The sequence below is a fragment of the Carassius gibelio genome, chromosome A4 (genome assembly GCF_023724105.1).
Source record: "Carassius gibelio isolate Cgi1373 ecotype wild population from Czech Republic chromosome A4, carGib1.2-hapl.c, whole genome shotgun sequence".
NCBI lineage: Eukaryota > Metazoa > Chordata > Actinopteri > Cypriniformes > Cyprinidae > Carassius > Carassius gibelio.
Window position 1 is genome coordinate 35,978,017 of NC_068374.1, and position 20,519 is coordinate 35,998,535.

The window sequence follows — 20,519 nt, forward strand, 5'->3', positions numbered from 1 at the left end:
GTGTGTGAGTTTGAAGTGAGGGGATCACTAATGCTTTAAGTCATCAGTAATCAGTCTGTTTTATTAGTGAGGTGAAAGCGTGTCATCAGAGAGATTCTCGTTCTCATGTTGTCTCTCTGAACTTCCTGTAACTTTTCCCTCGTGTTCATTCAGATCCCGCAGATGTGAGTCCACCGCCGTCCGAAGACGAGCCGTCGTCACAGGTGAGAAGTGTTCAGAAGTGTGTGTTTCTGCTGTAACTGACTGAGAACGAGTGATTAAACGTCTTGTCTTCTCTTCACAGGCGTCTGCAGACACACAAGCTCCTGCTCGTCCTCCGAAGACCGGTGCGTCACTTAAACAGACCAAACCACACCAAATTATCAGTGTTTATTCATGTTCTCTCACTTTTGGCCAATGAATCTGACTCAGAAATGAGTGTTTGGAGCGAGAGAGAGTGTGTAGCCAAAGACACTTCCTGCAGACTTTTATTTTTACTGAATCCATAGAACTTCCTCTCAGTGTCTCGCTTTCCCCCGTCATCTCGTCTGACATGAGTTTATACAGCACTAGAGACCAGCGTTAGGTGCAGTATGTACAATATCATCATGTGTGTAGAATTAACATGATAACAGCATTTCATTTTTGTTTAATATCTCAGACGTCAGTCAGCTTTATTGTGACTGATCCTCACGTTCACAGATTCACTGTTTACACATCCTTCAGCTTTATTTGAATGTTAATGTGCTTTTGTTTCTGGTCACACTGATGTGATTTCTCCCATGAAGTGATGAAATAATGAAGGTGTGCTTTTGTGTAGCTGTGTTGATGTGGTGTGATGCTGGTTTTGTTTTCTTTTTCTAGAAGACGAGCAGAAGAACGGAAAGGGTCTGGATTCGAAGGACAGTAAAGCCGAGGCTGAGATCGGTGAGTGTCGAGAGCGGAGCAGCGGAGGAAAGCGTGTGGTTTCTGATCTGTGTGTCTCTGTCGCAGGATTCAGCAGCCGCTGCTCGCATCCCAAAGGCCCCCGGGAGCCTCCGTCCGAGTGGACGTGACCGCGGCACCCATCCGCTCTACACTCCACGCTCCTCTTTCTGCTCTGTAAGTGCCACTGTAGACGGACGGTCCAGGACTCTGCGCCCTCTTCTCTGAACTACACAATCAGTAAAGCTACAAAGATAATCTCCCATGATGCACCTGTGCAGCCGCTGCTGTAGGACCAGGACCCTGCCTTACTCTCACCAGGATCTGTTTGTTACTCTCTCTTCTGCAGTAGTTTAGACTGGGATCAGACGGACGAGGGCTTCGTGAACGGTGTCCAGGCGAGCCGTAAATAATGATGCAAACGTATTATCACTGAATATATTAATGCCATGTAAGACGTTTGTGCATGAAAGCGTCACGTGTACCTCAAACTGTAAGTTATTTGCCCTCCTGTTAGAACAAAGGTTTTCAGTGTTGTGTTTTCTTTTCTCTTCGTTTGTTTGCGTTGTTCGGCCGCTGCGAATCAGACGCTTCGCGAGACGCTGCAGGCTGGAGATTGTGATGATGCTTTTTGTAAATTGTATTCTAGAGGTTATTTTTGTATATGTCATTTTCTCACTTCACGAAAACAACACCCCAACAGCTCGCCCGTGCCTTTTTTGTTTTGTTACTGTGTATGTTTAAGACGCAGAGAGAGAATGTGTGCGAGCTGCACAAACCTCTGGGATTTTACTCAACCTTCCAACACAGACCTGTCAATCAATCAATCAACATGTCAGTAAAAACATTAGGAGGAAGATGTCTCCTGTTGCTTTATTCTCTGCGCGTGTGTGCGTGTGCGTGTGTGTGTGTGTGTGTGTGCGTGCGCGTGTGTGTGTGTGTGTGTGTGTGTGTGTTCAGACAGGCGCTCGCTCTCACCATCTGCTGCTGAACATCTGCAGTCACAGCTGTAACCCGTGTTTGTGAACAGTAGTGTTTGGTTCTCTGTGTCTGCTGCATTTGTTGCCGTTTGTCGTTTGCCTGTATTTTTTGATGTGTTAATCATTCAGATACTAGAATACGGCAGTCCTGTGATAAACAGCAGAATGAGCTCAGTGTGACACGAGTGCTAGAGTTAGTTTAGCGCTAGCACGTGTTCATACTCTACATTCACTAAAGATCCATTCATCACTAATTTAATCTGCTGGTAAAGTTTGTGTTCCTGAGTTCGGGACCGTCTTTCTGCTCACGTCTTACTCTGATTTATTCATCCCTGTTTCTCACTGAATGGATGTAATTGGAGAAGTTAGGACGGATGAGTGTCTCTGTGAACGCTCCTCTGTGGGTCACGTGACCTCGGCTTCATCATGTACTGATAACGTGGATGCAGAATAACTGCTGATTCACATGAATTAAATTAACAATCAATTCAATATCTAGAATTTTACACAAGAACAAAATGTGATTGTTTTGAGCCAATGAGCTTGAAGCTCTGTCATCGTTAAGATGTTACCCATCATGCACAGCTGGTGAAAAGCAATGGGAACTGACAGCATCATACACTGATTATGTAATTATATTTATAACAAACTGTTTTCTTTAAGAGGAAAAAATTCAAAGATCATTTATTTTCCTGCAAAAGAGGTTAGGTTTAAAATATCACATTTAAGATGCAGGATATTATAAGTTTATTAATCACGCAAATTTCTTTATTCATAAATTTAAAGGGGCATAAATAATAATATAATAAATAAGTAACAGGTTACCAATTTAATAAGTTAATGGGAAAATTACTGCAAATCCATTCTCTGATTTATTTTGCATAATTTGTTTGGTGTTCTGTTCATAAAGCTGTTGATATGCTGTTTATCATTTAAGTGTGTAACAGAATTCAGAAATACACAGAAGATGGACCTGTTGGGATCTGAGAGACCTAGCCCGATTGGAAATGGTGAGTAAATCAGAGATAATTAAGTTGTTAAGAGCTTTGTCGACAAATAGCAGAATGTTGAAATCAGTTCGATACTGGACTTGATACTTGAACCGTTTTGACAGTGTTCTCCAAACAGATTTGCTCCAGATATTTATTCCATATTCCAAAATACAGATTTCCATAACCAGCTTTTATGAGCAGCTGTTTCACTGATGACCGTGTTACTTATGTTTATTATTACAAATGTGTTTAAGAATGTAAACATTGATATCCTCTGTAAACATACTGCCTTTAACATGAACTCACTTTCTCTTTGTAACCCATTCACCATTTGAATAAATTATTAATTTAGATACTAGATACTGCAGAGTTTCTAGATTGACAACCTTGAGATTTAAATGCTAGATTTAATCTGAAAACGTGATGATTGACCGTAATAATCAAAAACTTCTGATACTGTTAATGAGAACAGAGGCCTGTTTCAATAAGGAGGTTCAACCAACTCAGAGTTAAAACTGGAACTCTGAGTTACTCTGTGATGGGTTCAGCTTGTGTGTGTGTGTGTGTGTGTGTGTGTGTGTGTGTGTTTAGCCTGTGCACCACGACTATGAAGAGTCCTGATCAATGGAGCTCCAATATTATGATTCACCATGGCAACAGCTCCCGCCAAAAAGACGTCTGCATACTTCAGACTCAATACAAGTTTCTTATCACTGTCAGTGTTGGGGGTAACGCATTACAAGTAACTTGAGTTACGTAATCAGATTACTTTTGTCAAGTAACTAGTAAAGTAACGCATTACTTTATAATTTATAAGGAAATATCTGAGTTACTTTTTCAAAAAAGTAACGCCAGTTTCTTTGTTTTTCCATTTATTGACTGACAAGTCTCCTGTCCCCATACTGAGAGAAACCAGAGTACAGTGTGTCTCCTGTGTGCTACTGTACAGACGTGAATTAACTTTTCCTTCAGCCTGAGGTTTATTCTTCACACTTCTTGGTGTGAAAGGGCTTTTACATTTGCTATAAATAGAACTTCTTATATTAAAAACAATCAAGCCCTGCTCATATTTAAGTAACGCAAAAGTAACGTAATGCATTACTTTCCATAAAAAAAAACTAAGTAACGTAATTAGTTACTTTTTTGGGGAGTAACACAATATTGTAATGCATTACTTTTAAAAGTAACTTTCCCCAACACTGATCACTGTTATACACAATTCAATTCATTTTCATGGTATCTCAAGGGCAAATATATATATATATATATATATATATATATATATATATATATATATATATATATATATATATATATATATATATATATATATATATATATATATATTTATAAAATGTAATTCCATTTTTCATATTTTACAAATGATCTGCCAATAGGGTTAGAAAACTAGTCTACGTCAGCTGTTGTTTACACTAAGTGGAATTAACAGCCTACTTTCTTAGTGATAGATCCTATTTATAATAGACCAAGTGCAAATAGCTGCTAATTGTGATATATTCTATTTACCATGTAAAAGTAGCAGTTCTTTGCAAAAGGGTGCAAATAATAATTTGATGCTATTTATACTTTATATTGGCAGATACATTCACTCAGCATTGTTGCACATTAACAGGATTCAATAATAACAGATTTTTTAATTATTATATGTATTAAAATTCTAAATACTGTTATCATTATTAAACATTCATGTGGCACTTTACTTCCACTATTAGAACATTTTCTTCAATTGAAAATAAATTCTTATGTGATATGTGATGGGAAAAGTGAGAAGAGTGACGCGTTGCTGAACGTCATTCACACGCGGAGGGCGGATCTACGGTACTCAGAATAATCTTGTTATTTATATTTATATAATTTATTTATATTTTTATTTGAAATTTTATAAAAATATTTAGTAAGAAAAACATTTGTTGCCGCATGCATGAACGAATGAAGTATTTAAACGTAGCTTGCGCTTTAAAAAAAATTTATCCTTTAAATGCTAATTTAGTAAAAAGTAGCAAGTGGTCACCATGTTAATGATTATAATTTTTTTTTTTTACTAATGTTGATTTTGCTGTAAACAACTTGGAATTTCTTTTTCATTAGTGAACTAAAAAAATTGATTTTTACATTTGGTGAGAGTATCATCAATTTTTGAAAAAATATCGATATAGCAAATGAGCACAGCGACCAAGCTGCTGACGTCACCGCTCCTGCTGTCAATCAACGCCAGACCACGCCCACCAAAAGTACGTTCTTTCTGTCAATCCGCGTCTGGCCACGCCCTTCCCGTGCGTCTTACACAAACAGCAGCAGCTCGAAAGAGTAAATAGAGAAAAGATGGCGGAGTTCATTCAGCTCAACAAACCCACCGAACCGAAACCAGCGTCCCAAAACCGGGAGCACCATCATCATCCTCCGCCGGCCAAGAAGATCCGACATGAGGAGAAAATTTTTAAAGCCAAGAAGATGAACGGAGGCACTGAGGAACAGAATTACAGCAGCAAACTGAAAAACAAGAAACCCAAAATAGAGAAAGAAAGAGACCGAGAGAAAGAGAAAGGGAAAGAACGAGAGAAAGAGAAGAAGAAACACAAACCGGCGGCTGAAAATCACCTCAGTGTGAAGAAAGAGAACGGAGAGCTGAAGCTGTCGCAGAAAGGTATCGCTAACGTTAGTCGCTTCGCTGCTGCTCAGGCGCTGTTTGCGGCTTATACCGGGCCGCTGCTTCGCCAGCTTTGATCAGTGCGAGTGCTTGTGTGTTTATTAAGTGTTTATTGTGCCTTTTGAACGAGTGTGTGCGAGTTTATTTGTGTGGAAACACCGAAAGCGCGCGCTAGTTAGCTTAGCATCGGCGTGTGCAGCTGCAACGTGACGCGCCGCAGAACGCGCGCATTAATATCTGCTGCTACAGCAGACACGCACACATCAGAAAACAACATTATAATGCTAATAAATGCGTCTTTTTATATTCACGTACCAGTCTAACCTGCAGTACGGCAGAATAATAGGCCGTGTTAATAAAAACAGCGATCGAAATATCTGCTGTCATTCCTGAAATGTCTATTCAGACACCAGAAGATCAACATTAACGATCATCGCGATTATAACAACTGCTGTATGACTGCTGAAATATCAGTAATAACATTGGCTCTTTCGTCACACGAATCTAGCTGAAGCTCCAGTGAAGTCTGTTATCTGTGTGTGTTGTGTGTGTGTGTGTGACAGCGATGTTCTGTTACTCTGTAATAAATCTGCTGTTTTCTGTCACATTGTAAGCTTCGCTGTAAACTGCGAGTGTTGAACAGTTGTGTGTTTTTTGTTTCGGGCCTGTTACACACATTTGTGTTACTCACACATAACATTATAATTAACACTAATAAAATAGTAACCAATTTGTCATAACATAAGCACAAAAGCCACGTTCAGTCTTTAAGACACGCTGCTGTCTGTCTGTGCTTCTGATACTCACTCTAACATTAACATACACTAACTCACTCCGAGTCACTCTAACTCACACTCTAACACTAACCATACACTAACTCACTCTAACTCACACTCACTCAGAGTCACTCTAACCCTAACTCACACTCACTCTAACATTAACATACACTAACTCACTCCGAGTCACTCTAACTCACGCTCACTCTAACACTAACCATACACTAACTCACACTCACTCTAACATTAACATACACTAACTCACTCTAGCTCACACTCACTCTAACACTAACCATACACTAACTCACTCTAACTCACACTCACTCTAACACTAACCATACACTAACTCACTCTAACTCACACTCACTCTAACACTAACCATACACTAACTCACTCTAACTCACACTCACTCTAACACTAACCATACACTAACTCACTCTAACTCACACTCACTCCGAGTCACTCTAACCCTAACTCACTCTAACTCACACTCACTCTAACATTAACATACACTAACTCACACTAACTAATTGACAAAAGTAGTTGAAACGTTCTTCCAAACATCTTTTGTGCTCTGCAGAAGAAAGAACGTAATACAGGTCTAGAGCAGGGATGGAAATTAACTTTTTAGTCCACAGACCACTGTAGATGTTGGATTTAAAATCTACCAGCCACTCAATGTTTTTACCAGCCACTTTCTTGTTTTTAACTGACAATGCGTAACTGCATGTGAAAATTAATACTACAAGATCTACAATACTTAAGCAGTTTATTTACTCTCAAGTCTTAGTGAAATAAGGGAAGTCCACGACTCAGGGAAGTCGTGGCCTAATGGTTAGAGGTTTGGATTCCCAATCCCAATCAGTGTCCTTGAGCAAGGCATCGAACCCCCAACTGCTCCCCGGGCGCCGCAGCATAAATGATGAACACTGCTCCAGGTGTGTGTGTGTGTGTGTTCACTGCTCTGTGTGTGTTCACTCTGGATGGGTTAAATGCAGAGCACAAATTCTGAGTATGGGTCAACATACTTGGCTGAATGTCACGTCACTTTTCACTTTCAAATACTGACATTTTCTCTTTCAGTGATGCTCAGATGCTGTCTATCTAGGCAGCGTACTAGGTTTAGCGGCTCAGTCTCTCAGCTCCGTAGTCCAACCGATGATACACTGCACTCAACTTTTTTAATGCACAGAAACATTTTTGCGATATTCTAAACAGTTTTCTTACACATTAATAATGTATTTAATTCCAAAAGCAAGGATTCACTTCAACTTTTACGCCGTCGACAAACAAATGCACAGCGTTTTGAATACATTGTTTTTACGTGTCATCAGGCCAGAGCTGTCGAACACGTGTAGCGATACAATGTTGTTTCTACAAACAAAAATAAACAGTGTAACAACTTACTAGCCACAGAGCTAACTTCTGAAAAAGTACTTGAAGACTGGAAATAAAATGCATCTCCCGGACAGCAGTTATAAGACACCCAACAGATAATACTGTTTGTTAGTTTGCTTATTATGCCTTTAAAAACAATAAGATAAACACAAACTGTCCATATAATCTAAAATGTTTCAGAATGCTGGAGGAGAATTAACTTACCGGGTTTGACAGAGACGTGACAGTGGAAATTTGTGCGCGATAACAAATTCAACTCTTCACGCGATCTTGTATAACATGAGTGTGTGCTATAAAACGTACTGTAAATAACCAACATATATCCCTCCGCCGGCGACACTAACTTCAGCTGCAAACACTGAACAACGCCGCCTTTCTCCACGGAGCTGCTTCGGATGATATTACACTTTATTGCGTGTTGTACACACACCAGGGATGGAAATTAACTTTTTTTGTCCACCGGCCGGGTGAAACAGTATGATATTTTTATTGACATGCGACGGTGGCCGGGAGGTGAAGCGAGTTACCCCCCACAACACAAACACATCCGCTTTGGGCTGGTGCTAATCTCCATCCCTGGTCTGGAGTGACACGAGGGAGAGTAAATGATGACAGAAGGATCCTTTTTTTATTGTCTCTGTCTGTTTACCTGCTTCCACAACAGTATTTGTAGGGGTTTATAATTAAGATTTCAGTGATTTCACAATTTCTGTACTTTGTCTTTGATAACACATTACTTTACCCTGGCGAGTCCTGTGCGACACTGAACGTGATGGTGTGTGTTTGTACGAGCATCGTGAAGCCTCGAGATTGTGTTCAGGTTATAAATGCTTCCTGTAGGACTGGTTAAACCCTATTTTTCATGACAATTATCTGGGTTTAAGGAAAAAATAGTGTAACACGTAGACAGTCTGTTGATAAATGTGCCTAATCAAATATCTGAGCTGGTCAATTGATGAACTTGTCTCTGAGCAGGACTCCAGGCGTCGTTCACATGTGTGTAACTCTCCGATCTGTTCCTTTCTCCTACAGAGCACACCGTCAAAGACAAAGAGAAGCAGAGAGACAGAGACCGGGAGAAGAAGAGAGAGAGAGACAAGGAGCAGGAGAAAGAGATGAAGGAGAAGAGAAAACATAAGCTGATGACGGAGATGAAGAGAGAGAATGGAGAGGTGAAGATCCTGCAGAAAGGTGAGCGATCTGTCAATCAACGGCGTTTGACCTCTGACCCACGCTCTGCATCCATGTGAGCTTCAGTCGCTTATAACGTGGTTTGGAAAACACTTTCAACGTGCTCATAATTTCCAAAAGTTTTATAATATAATATGAAAAAGTGTTGGCAGCGTAGAGGTGATGTGGACGGAGACACTGTCAGCTGAAGAGTGACCCGCTCTAACTCTCTCTCTGTGTGTCTTTCTTTCCTTTCTGCTGTAGATATTTCCATATGAGAGGAGATGTTTGTCATCTCTGCAGAAATCACAAATTATTACAAAATAAACACTATTTAGAGCAGAATGTTTGAAAATGTGTGACTTGATATGTGTCTCTCTCAGTCAGTGATTCGTTCAGAGTTAGGACAGACCATAGACTGTAAAAAATATGGACGTAGTGTCCGTGACGTCACCCATAGACTCCTCAATAGCGGTTTTGAAGCCTAAAGTGTGCAGAGCGTGCCGTCGCCATCTTAGCAGCGCGTCACCGCGCGACTCTCCCGGATAATCGAAAATGGGCAAAAAGGCGGGAGCTGATTGCTGAAGCCACGCCCACCTAGCACGACGGCATTGTCAGCAGCTGCAATCCACCTGTCACTCAAGTGGCCACACCCTTAATTATGCAGAACTTTAAGGCTTAATATAATTTAAACGGATGAGTTATAAAATAATTCACCCCCCTCACAGTTGTCATAAAGGGCAAAATTAGCAATATAGACCAAAATCATTTTTTGAACCGGGCTGTAAACATGTTTTTTTCTGCTGTAAAGTTGGGCATTTTATCATGGGGAGTCTATGGGACTGACTCTCTTCTGCAGCGAGCCTCTAGCGGTCAGTCGATGAACTACAGCTTGAGTCACTTCTGTGCTGGCCTCACCAGAGAGAGAGAGAGAGCGGGAGGTTGCCGCTCGGGACAGACTCATTCATGTGATTCAAGTCATTTCTGGTTCGAGTCCGATTCTAAATAAATCTGGAAACAGGGAACTACGCTGCATATGTGACCTTTAGAAATGACATTGTGACCCAATTTATTTTGAGGTCGCAAATGTATCACCGATTATTTTTGTTCCTACCTTATGTTTTAGGCAATATGCTATGATTTAATATGAGCATTTATTAAAACAGAAATGTGTATTTTAAGAATACGTTTTATGACGTGCTCTGAGCATTCAACACATCAATTTAACTTCAGCCCCACGATTCGTTAGAAAAGTTATAATGATGCGTTTGTCTCTTAAAGTGACGGCGCCTAATTTACTAGCTCTGCTGTTGTGTCTTTAATGTATGAAAATGAAAGTAAATCACTCACTGCTCTTGACTGAATTACTCTGTAGTTTTAACAAGAAATTATCCACACTCAAACTAATAATCAGATAGAATTGTTTTACTAGTGGGTGCAGGACACTAGTTCATTTATGTAAGTGAGTATAGCAAAATAGTGATCTGTGAAATATTATACCCAAACATTCTTCATATTGTAGAATACCAGTGAAATTGATAAAAAAAAAAAAAAAATGAGGGACCTGACCATATTTTCCTTAAGTGTTTCTTTCTTTAATTGCTAATGCTTCCTTTTCACACCACAGACTGAACCAAATTAACCCTTGCTTGCTGGGTAACTGTTCAACAAACTATTGATAGTTGGGTAAATATTGTCATACTGACAGGTGTCTGAAGTTAGGGCTGATTCCATTACATATCTTTCTATCAAAGTTATCTGACATTATCAAGAGTTCTTGTCATATTTTATTACCAATTTCTAAACCCTGACAAATAAACTGTGATATAATGTGAGAAATGTTGAAGGTGTCTGAATACATTTTGGTTTGTGGATTTTGTTTTACAGTGAAGACTATGCAGTGCTATTTTTTATTAGTTTCTGGTCACCTACAAAAAAACTAAACAAAAGTAAACATTGTGTAAATAGCACAAATAAATAAATAAATAGAACGAACATACAGTAAATATTAACCCATTTCAGACAGGATCCACTGTACACCGTGCACCAGGACCCAGACTGACCCATGCACTGTGTGTACTGTAAGAAACAAGAAGGCATGTGGTTTAAAAGATGGCAAGTAAAATTAGAAGCACATCTGTATGCAATACAGTTTCAGAGCGGCTTACTATAAAAAATGTGTGCGACCAAATCATGTTTTGCGCCAGTAACTGAATAAGTTAGTCGCACCAGTGGAAAAGATTAGTGTAGTTTCCTGCTGGAAATGTGATCTATACTTACACTTACATTCAGTCTCTTTACTGATCATACGCTAACCCTCTTAATCTCTGAAAACATTGTGCTTTTGACATCATTGTGCAACACCACATCATTTATTTCCACCAAGAGTTGCATTAATATGTGTCTGAGATCTTGTGGCTGTGGGAGAGTCGAAGCGGTCTGTAAAGTCCACGTCCAGAAGAATAAAGCAGGACTGTGTGGTGACCGTTCATATGCTCACTGAACCACTGTGAATCCTGACCAGTGCTGGGTAACTCAAAATTACTGTTTAACAATTACTCCTTTTAAAAGGAATCAATCCCAGCGTACACGCTCCAGATTAATATTTGTTATTAAAGCATCAGTATTCACAGAACACAAAAGAAGCAAGCGCTGGTTTCTCTGGTTTGGGTGAGAGCCAGCAAACAGTTCTGCATTTATAATCTCTAAAAGACATCTCGGCTCAACACAATCACACAAACCTCTGTCAGAACACAAATATATGCATAATCAATCTTTCATAAGGTGTTATAATGAGAGGATTCGTGAGCACTGCACTGTTCAGCGCTGCAAACACGTGTTTTAGTCTAAATAGAAGCTCTGCTTGCACCTGTTAATCATTTCTATCATATATTAGTTCATGTTGCTTTTGTGCAATAGATGAATAACAACTTTATTTGTTATAGATATTTTATCTTTAGGTATTTCTATTTTGCGGGAGTCCTGTGAATCACTATTCTCCCTCATCCCACACACACACACACACACACACACACACGTTTAGCTCTGATGAAGTGTGAACATCAGCTCTCTCCATGTTTTCCTGCGTCCGCTCGTCTCTGAAGTGAGTGTGTGTCCCGAGTGTGTGTTCATGGCCGGAGCGACTCCTGGTGTCTGATAGATGGCCATCAGTCTCTTAGATTGTCCCTTTCTTTATCTGTATTATTGGTGTCTGTTATTTATGACGCTGGTGGATGTGTGGGATATTTCTGACAGATGTTTTGCTAGTTATGTCTGAATGAGTGCTGAACTAGTGGATCTGAACTGAAGCGCTCTGGAGATCTACAGACCTCGTCTTCATCTGATTCACCGTCTGCTGTCTTCATTAGCTCTGCTGTTTGCTAGGATGACACATCACTCATGTCCTGAAGTTAATCATCTTTCTCCTGTGCTGTAGGTGACCGAGAGAAGCCGAAGATCGACTCTGCCGAGGATTTGCTGATGAAAAAGGTCAAGAAGAAAAAGAAAAAGAAACACAAAGAAGGTGAAAAGCGAAAGCGGCCTAAGATGTACAGCAAATCTATTCAGACGGTGTGTTCTGATCTCCCCAAATCTGGTTCAGAATCCAAGCCGCCGGCTCCGGTCCAGCAGGGCGGCGCTGTGAGCTCCATCGGCCTGAAGCAGGAGCACAGCTGTGGTCCGAGCGTGAGCGCAGCAGACGGAGACGGTGAGGTCAGAGCCACTAAACCGCCCGGGCTGGAGTTCGGCTGTCTGGTTCATGTGGAGCACCAGCCAAACGGAGGCGCTCTGGTGGCTCACGCCTACAGCAAGGAGCTGTCTGTGCTGTCTCTCGTGGAGATGCAGAGGTTCGCGCAGGAGTTCGTGACGCTGGCGTTTAGCGAGGACCAGGATGGAGCCGCTAACTATGTGATGGGTATAATCCACGGCGCCGCCTCCTACCTCCCAGACTTCCTGGAGTACTTCTCTACTAAGTTCCCTAACTCGCCTGTCAAAATGGAGATCCTGGGGAAGAAGGACATCGAGACGACTACGATGGCAAACTTCCACGCTCAGGTTAGTAGATGCTAGGGATGACAATGTTAGATTCTTGCTGATCTCCAATGTGCTGATGCTTCTCTAACTCATTTTGCCCGATAGAGTTATATATTTCCTTTTGTTTCACTGTTAACTGTTCTTTAAAATGTCACGGCAAATGAATTGTGAGGGCTTTACTACAGAGTGTTTCTGTCGCACAGAACGAAGACAGTTACACCAGCGGTGCACGAGAGACTCACACGATTAACTGTGAACACACGAATGATCACGGCTTCACTGAAATATTGATCAGATCAGAAGCAGTGTGGCAAGATCACATTTATCTGAATGAATCAATTATAACATTTACTTCAATTATTTAGTCGATTGAGAGAGAGACAGTTGTGTGTGAGTTACCTGCATCTCTCTACGACTAACGAAGCTGAGGTTAGTTTCTCCTCGTGTCTGAGGATCGAAGTTATTTTATTAATAAAAGGTGCAACTCACAAAAAATCTGTTTTACGATTTATCATTTTTCAGATGGCAAAAAAAATGTCCAAATCAAGTTTTAACTTTATTTTGTTTAGGTTTTACCTTCTGGGATTAGATCTGGTGATGAGGTTAAAGTGCACTCAGAAACAACAAGCCAAAAAGACAAGAAGGCAGGTCCTGGCATAGAAAACAGTGAAAATATTACATCTAAAATCTAACATGACACTCTTCTCATTCTGGAGACAGTTTCTAAATGTTAGTGAGACTCAGAGGAGCCGCACTGATGGGACACAGTCAATCATCTAGTCACAGATCATGTCTTTTTATCAATCTAGCATCCCTGATATACAATGCAATGCAAAAGGCAAACAGTTTTTATCATTTACCATTAAAATTTGTAACTAAGACCAGATTAAAAAAAATCAATATTACCCTAATGCTGAAAAGACTTTAAGGTTGATGTTTTTTATACTAGTCCATCATGCATCTAACATCCAAGTGCACAGTGTTCAGGTTCAGTGACGGAGGACAGAGCAAGTGTAGATATATTTTCTAGTCTATATTTCCATTTTGATGGGGATCGTGTCCAGTGTAGAGTACATCGCTGGGTTCTGTTTGTAGGATCGCTCGCCTCGTGTCAGGTTTAGACCTGGCGTGGGGTTTTTAATGAGTTATATAGGAGCCCTGCAAGTTTTTAATGTTTTTATGAACATCTGTATTGACTGCATGGTCATATAATCCTATTATTTACTGCCGTGCGAGACACAAAGGTAAGTTTGGCGAGCCGCACTGCGAGGAACACTTGTGAAACATGTCTCTGTGCCAGATGCATGCTGGGAGAGTTTTCTGTGTGAGTTTTCACGTAAGAGTTCACCGTACCGTAAAAACATCCTGACAGTTTCAGAACTCAGTTAAACAAAAACATACCTGTTATAATTAAAGAATAATGAAGTTATTTTATAAAGAGAATACATTGAACACTTTGAAAATAACTATAAATCAGTCAGTGTTTTTTTCCAGACAGAGGCAACGTAACATTTTATTTGTAGATTTAACATTTCTAGATTGTCTAAAGCAAAAGAGTTTTAAAAATTCAGAAAATCTTTTAGAGCTCATTGTATTTAAATTTTCATAATCAGTTTGAAAAAAAAATGATGAATAAATCTTTATATATATAATTATTTTATTAACAAGTGTCATGTTTGTGATTTTTAGTCATGTAAGGCTTTATCAAAATAGACTTGTGATACTGTGACATCAATTACTGCTTTCTTTAATCAGAAACAGTGATATTTGTGCTTTTCTTTGATTTTATCAATAAATAAACTATTTGTGAATAAATGCAAGGCCGTGCTGATGGCCATAAAGACTCGTGTTTGACTCTTTCACACCAGACGTCTCTTTCTTTACCTGTTTACCTTTATCCTCAGTCATGAGTGTGTGATGGACAGTGTTCAGATTTTAGAAGTTGTGTAGTGTTGTGTAGTGTTGTGTAGTGTAGTGTGGTGTTGTGTTGTGTGGTGTTGTGTTGTGTAGTGTAGTTGTAGTGTTTGGGCAAAGTTGGCTTCAAGAACGACCACACTGCTGACGTGATCTGATCACTAGTTAACCCTTTTAACTCTTTCATATCGGGCCGATGCGATGTTTACATGAGGATACAGTTAACATCCTCAGAATGGGTTTGTTTCAGCGCTGGGTGTTCATCGGTTCGGCTCCAGCTCACATTACACGAGTGTGAGACGATCAGCAACAATCACGGGTCGAGAGAGTACATTTCACACATTATTATTTAGAAATAAATGTATCTGTTCTGCCATTGGTTAGGTTAGGGATATAAGAAATCTGAACAAGATTTAATTAATGAGGCCTCAGATGATCGTGATCATTCAGTTTACAATTACTCAACTACATAGACTGTTAAACTTAGATAATTGTACAATTTAATTATTTCAAGTGTTGTATTATTTTTGGTAATAATAGTTGTGGCATTTAACTGTATTGGTAATGGCTGCTGAAACTGTGGTATCATGACAACATGAAGTAAATGACTGGAGGAGAAGAATGAAATCATGAAGCCAGTGAAGCGAGGCAGTAACAAGAGCAGTGCTAGTAATCAGGGTTGCCAGGTCTGCATATCAACACCAGCCCAATTCCTTCTCAAAACTAGTCCAGTCTCATTCCGGGGCAAACCGTGTATTCCACCTCAGTTAAAGTCATGATCCGGAGGATTGGGCGAGGGCTTTCACTTCAACACACAGATTGAAAAACCATCCCCCAGCATCAGTGTACAGTAGGGACTTGGCAACACTGCTAGTTATACAGAAGTCTTGAATATCGTCAGGGATTCTTCATTACAGGGTTAGGAAGATCATTCCACCAGCAGGAAACAGCACATGAAGACGTTAGGGATGTGATTTAGTGGCTCTGTGATGGTGTCACACGTCGCTCACGCTCTGACCGCAGACTTCTGGACGGTGTGTAGACTCTTCAGAGCACATGATGACGAGACACGGTTTACTGAGTTCAGAGAGCCAGACCTACCTGATGAGGTGCAGCGCTGCTCCTGGTTCATCGGTTTATATTGAAAACGGTTTTCATTTTTAATCCACATATGAAATTGTCATGCCATTTCTTCTCTAATTCCTACATCACAGTGCTAACCTTGATCTGCTCCTGTTGTGTGTTAGTGTGTTCACACCTGCTCAAAGTTTGAGTGTCTTTAGCTCAGAGTAGACTTTATTTGTATTTGAGGAGATTTTAATGGACCTTGATCACACAAGTAACAAACAGAAGCTGTGGTATTTGACAGCGGAGGTGTGTGTGTGTCCAGGTGCGGAGGAGTTACTCTCACGGGACGTACCGCGCCGGAGCGATGAGGCAGATCAGTCTGGTGGGTGCCGTGGACGAGGAGGTGGGAGATTACTTCCCAGAGTTCCTCAACATGCTGGAGAAGTCGCCCTTCCTGGAGGTGTGTTTTCCTCATGTTTCTCTTTCACACACACTTTTCTTTGGTAGCAGCATATTGATCAGTGTGTGTGTGTGTGTGTGTAGCGGACGCTGCCATGGGGGACGTTCTCCAGTCTGAAGCTGAAGAGCCCGACAGAGAGCGACGATGGGCCCATCATGTGGGTTCGGCCCGGAGAGCAGATGATCCCGGTCACAGACATGCCGAAGTCTCCCTTCAAACGGAAACGGTAAAGCGGCAAGCTTCACTCCTGTGTGTGTGTGAGCGATTGTGTGTGAGTGTGTGTCATTGTGAGTGTGTAAATATATTTCTGACATATCACCCAGCCCTAACCCACACACACAGACATATACAGTACACACACACACAAGCACACACACACATAGTGTGCTCATTGATTAGTAGCTTTGTGTGTGTGTGATTTGTTATGGAATGATGATGAAATTCATAATTAGTTCTTTCTGCAGGTCGACTAATGAAATTAAGAATCTTCAGTATCTGCCTCGAACAAGTGAGCCCCGCGAGATGCTGTTTGAGGACCGGACCAGAGCTCATGCTGACCACATCGGTCAAGGGTTCGAACGCCAGACCACTGCTGCTGTGGGGGTGCTGAAAGCTGTCCGCTGCGGGGAAGGGTGAGGAACACACACACATACACTACCTAACACACACACAATCTCTAACACTCACTTACACACACACACTACCTAACACACACACTAACTAACACACACACACACACCCATTCACTCTCACACACACACACACACACACAGCTGTGACTCTTCCCGTATCCTGTCTGCTGTGGTTATTTGGTGTGAGCTGGTGATCTGGATTGTGTATACTTGTGTCTCCTCACAGTGCTGAGCCTCCACGTATAACCAAAGACGTGATCTGTTTCCACGCGGCTGATTTCCCTGACGTGGTGCAGCGGCTGCAGATAGACCTGTATGAGCCGCCTCTGTCTCAGGTGAGGTCACTTCCTGTACTGGTCATTAACTGTGGGACCTGTAGCACCGAGGCGTTTCCACTGGCCAGAAGCTCCCCTGCGCTTCACTAAAACACTCCTCTCAGGACCACATCATTCCACCAACAAAGAGAAGTTATCAGAAAACTAAGAAGAAATAAGTCACTTGATCTAGCACGATCACAAAAACGAACATGAAACAAATCTGAAACGAAAGTGGCCGGTACTTTGCATGATTTTTTAAATATTTAAATCCAAAAGCATTGATGTTTTACAATAATAAGTGAATTATTGATCATAATGAATTAATTTATCAGGATTGAAAATGTCACACAGTAATAAAGCGGTATGAACATAGCCTTCTTATCAAGTCAAGTCTGTTTCTGTGTATCTGTAGTCACATGTATTCTTATTTATAATAACAAAGATAAATAATAGCTATATTATGATTATTGAAGGGGTCATATGATAAATAAATGATGATTAAATTTTCTTTCTCTTTGGAGTGTTTCAAGCTCCTGGTGCATGAAGAAGATATGTAAAGTTGCAAAGACTAAAGTCTCAAATCCAAAGAGATATTCTTTAAAAAAAAGTTAAGACTCGTCCACTCCCCCCAAAATGTCTCATTCAAACACACCCCCAGATGTCTACATCACTATTTGTGAAGATTTGAAAAATGCTGCCCAAATGTTCACGTAAAGGAGCACCTTTTATTCTCGCTGTTGAAACCAGCGCAGTTTTGTGGAGAAGCTGTATTTCGTTGTGAAAGTGAAACTACTTTGTTTGGGCTTTGCAATGCGTAAAAAGACTGTATAAGTCATCAGTAATTATGTTCCCACTGGATGCAACAACCGCTCGTTAGTATTGGGTTTTATTGTTTTTGTCCTGTCATGCCGGTGTTCGGAACGGGACACATAACAGTATATGTTGAGGGGCGTAGCATTAACTTCAGACACTTGAAACATTTAGCCAATCACAACGCACTGGATAACCGGCCAATCAGAGCACACCTCGCTTTTCAGAACGATGAGCTTTGTAAAAATGTAAGCGTTTCAGAAGGAGAAACAATAATGTACAGTATGTGGAAAATGTTTTTTGAAACTTAATACGCATAAACACATTTCTTAACACCAAATACACAAAATAATGTTCTTTTTAGCAACATCTTATGATTTAATATAGTACTTTAATATAGTGCTTATTATATATAAAAAAAGAACTAGAGGACAAAATGCAGTGATGCAGGTGATTTTGTTTTGTAACCTTCAGAAAACAAAAAAGCTTTTTTTTTTTAATTTACTTTGTTGACTCTGTCGACATCAAACAGGTGTAGCTTCATTTTTTTTCCAATTCCAATTTACTAACATAAGGATTTGTGATTTCACTTTAGTCCAAAATAGCACATATCAGAGATGCCAGAATGTTGCTATGGTTACAACTGTGTCAATCAGATACAAATGTGTCAATATTTGAACAGAGCTCTGCATGTTCATGGAGTTTATTTTACCACATGTATTTTACAGTTTATTTTGATTTTATTCTGAATGTTGCTTTGGATTAAAGTGTGCTAAATGTGACCTCATATCAGTTGAAAAGTCACTTGAATGTCAAAAAGTAAATAAGTTTCAAGTGAAGTTTAATAAGTGTCCTGCTCATTCTTTCTCTCTCTCTCTCTCTCTCTCCAGTGTGTGCAGTGGGTGGATGATGCTAAGCTCAATCAGCTGAGGCGAGAGGGAATCCGCTACGCTCGTATCCAGCTCTACGATAATGACATATATTTCATCCCTCGCAATGTAGTTCACCAGTTCAAGAGCGTGTCGGCTGTGTGCAGCCTCGCCTGGCACGTGCGCTTGAAACAGTACCATCAGCTGCCCGAGGAAGAGGAGGCTCGTGAGGAAGGAGCGGAGCTGAAGCAGCACATCAAGCAGGAGTCGACAGGCGAGAACACCAAAGCTGAGAACACAGACTTCAGGCCAGCGCAAGAGTCGCCATGTGTAACGCAAATAAAGATGGAGCGGGTGGAGCTACTCACTGACAGACCGCCCAAGCCTCCTCCTGGAAGTCACAGCTCGTCTCCACCTCTCGTCTCCACTGACGGACGACCCAAAGCACACCACACAGCAGAATGTCCAAGTGCTTCGTCACAGGCCTCCAGCGCTGCGGTCAACACATCCCGCAATCTGACAGCCAGTTTGCACACACCCAAGCACACACACACATCAACACCAACCAAACACACACACACCTCCGCATCCAGATATTTACATTCTTCCTCTGTCCCCAAACTGGGCCACACACCCTCAACACCAACAAAACCTAGCTTTTCTGCCAACACAACAAAACTAACACAACCAGCTAACACAACCAAAATTACCCAACTAACTAACATGACCAAACCCACACAACCAGCCAACACAACCAAACACACACACTCCACATTAATAACCAAACCCACACAACCAGCCAACACAGCCAAACACACACACTCCACACTAATAACCAAACCTGGCCCCAAACTGAGCTCTGGACTGTCAATCAGCTGGACTGCTCCGCCCCTGGCCCTGCCCCAGGCCACGCCCCCTCTGAGGCCGGACCACCCCCCAGACTCTGTGCACCCTAAGGCGGTCAGAGCTCACCCGCATGAACCACACAAAGACTTTTTATACTGATTTGTACAGAACGGTTTTCAAACGGCGCTTCATTTAATCACATTTATTTCTACTGCCTACTGGATTTTCCTTCTTCGCAATCGATCTGACAAGTGCAGAGAATCCATGACTTCTGTAAGACGGGACCAACATCTGTCTCTCTTCTGTTACTGGTTGTCAACATGGAAATGTAGCTCGTAACTCACTCCTCAGTGCCTGTCCGTAACTGTGAAATATCCAAGCACTTCGGCTCGTCTGCACTGAGAAAGTACTTCAAATCCAAACTGGTCCTTGAATAATATATTTTCAGTTGTAGGCTTTAGTCATTTTAGAGCTGACATGGACATATATATTTTTTTGTATGATGACACAGAATTCTTTTAATAGAGTACTGGCTTTTCCATAGAGCTTATTTATATCAAGGGTTCCTTTGGTTCTGTTTGATTTGTCAGCACTGTAGTGTACATAACGATTTTTCTAAAGGAAATGTGTAGTGTGATTTATACTGAAATCAGAACCTCCTAATAAAAGGTTCCATTTGTTGGA

At 40.9% G+C, this 20,519-nt stretch overlaps 2 protein-coding genes across 4 annotated transcripts in view; both read left to right on the forward strand.

Moving 5' to 3' along the window:
- Nucleotides 1-1,760, forward strand: part of ptpn12 (protein tyrosine phosphatase non-receptor type 12) — a 22,141-nt gene extending 20,381 nt beyond the window's left edge. For both annotated transcript variants that reach the window (XM_052585411.1, XM_052585412.1), the window contains 4 exons: nucleotides 154-203; nucleotides 284-326; nucleotides 844-906; nucleotides 973-1,760. In XM_052585411.1, coding sequence (XP_052441371.1) covers nucleotides 154-203; nucleotides 284-326; nucleotides 844-906; nucleotides 973-1,034 — 218 coding nt within the window. In that variant the 3' untranslated portion in view covers nucleotides 1,035-1,760. The remainder of the gene's footprint in view (nucleotides 1-153; nucleotides 204-283; nucleotides 327-843; nucleotides 907-972) is intronic.
- A 3,394-nt stretch (nucleotides 1,761-5,154) lies between these two features.
- LOC127979896 (lysine-specific demethylase RSBN1L-like) lies at nucleotides 5,155-20,519 on the forward strand. Of its 2 annotated transcripts, XM_052585405.1 has the most exons (9): nucleotides 5,155-5,540; nucleotides 8,750-8,908; nucleotides 12,324-12,410; nucleotides 12,489-12,940; nucleotides 16,224-16,361; nucleotides 16,445-16,587; nucleotides 16,826-16,993; nucleotides 17,220-17,328; nucleotides 19,011-20,519. In XM_052585405.1, the coding sequence occupies exons 1-9, from the start codon at nucleotides 5,219-5,221 to the stop codon at nucleotides 19,992-19,994; spliced, it is 2,562 nt and encodes an 853-aa protein (XP_052441365.1). In that variant the 5' UTR covers nucleotides 5,155-5,218; the 3' UTR covers nucleotides 19,995-20,519. The 2 variants fall into 2 exon arrangements, with proteins under 2 accessions (XP_052441365.1, XP_052441364.1); XM_052585404.1 differs by having other exon boundaries at nucleotides 5,156-5,540; nucleotides 12,324-12,940.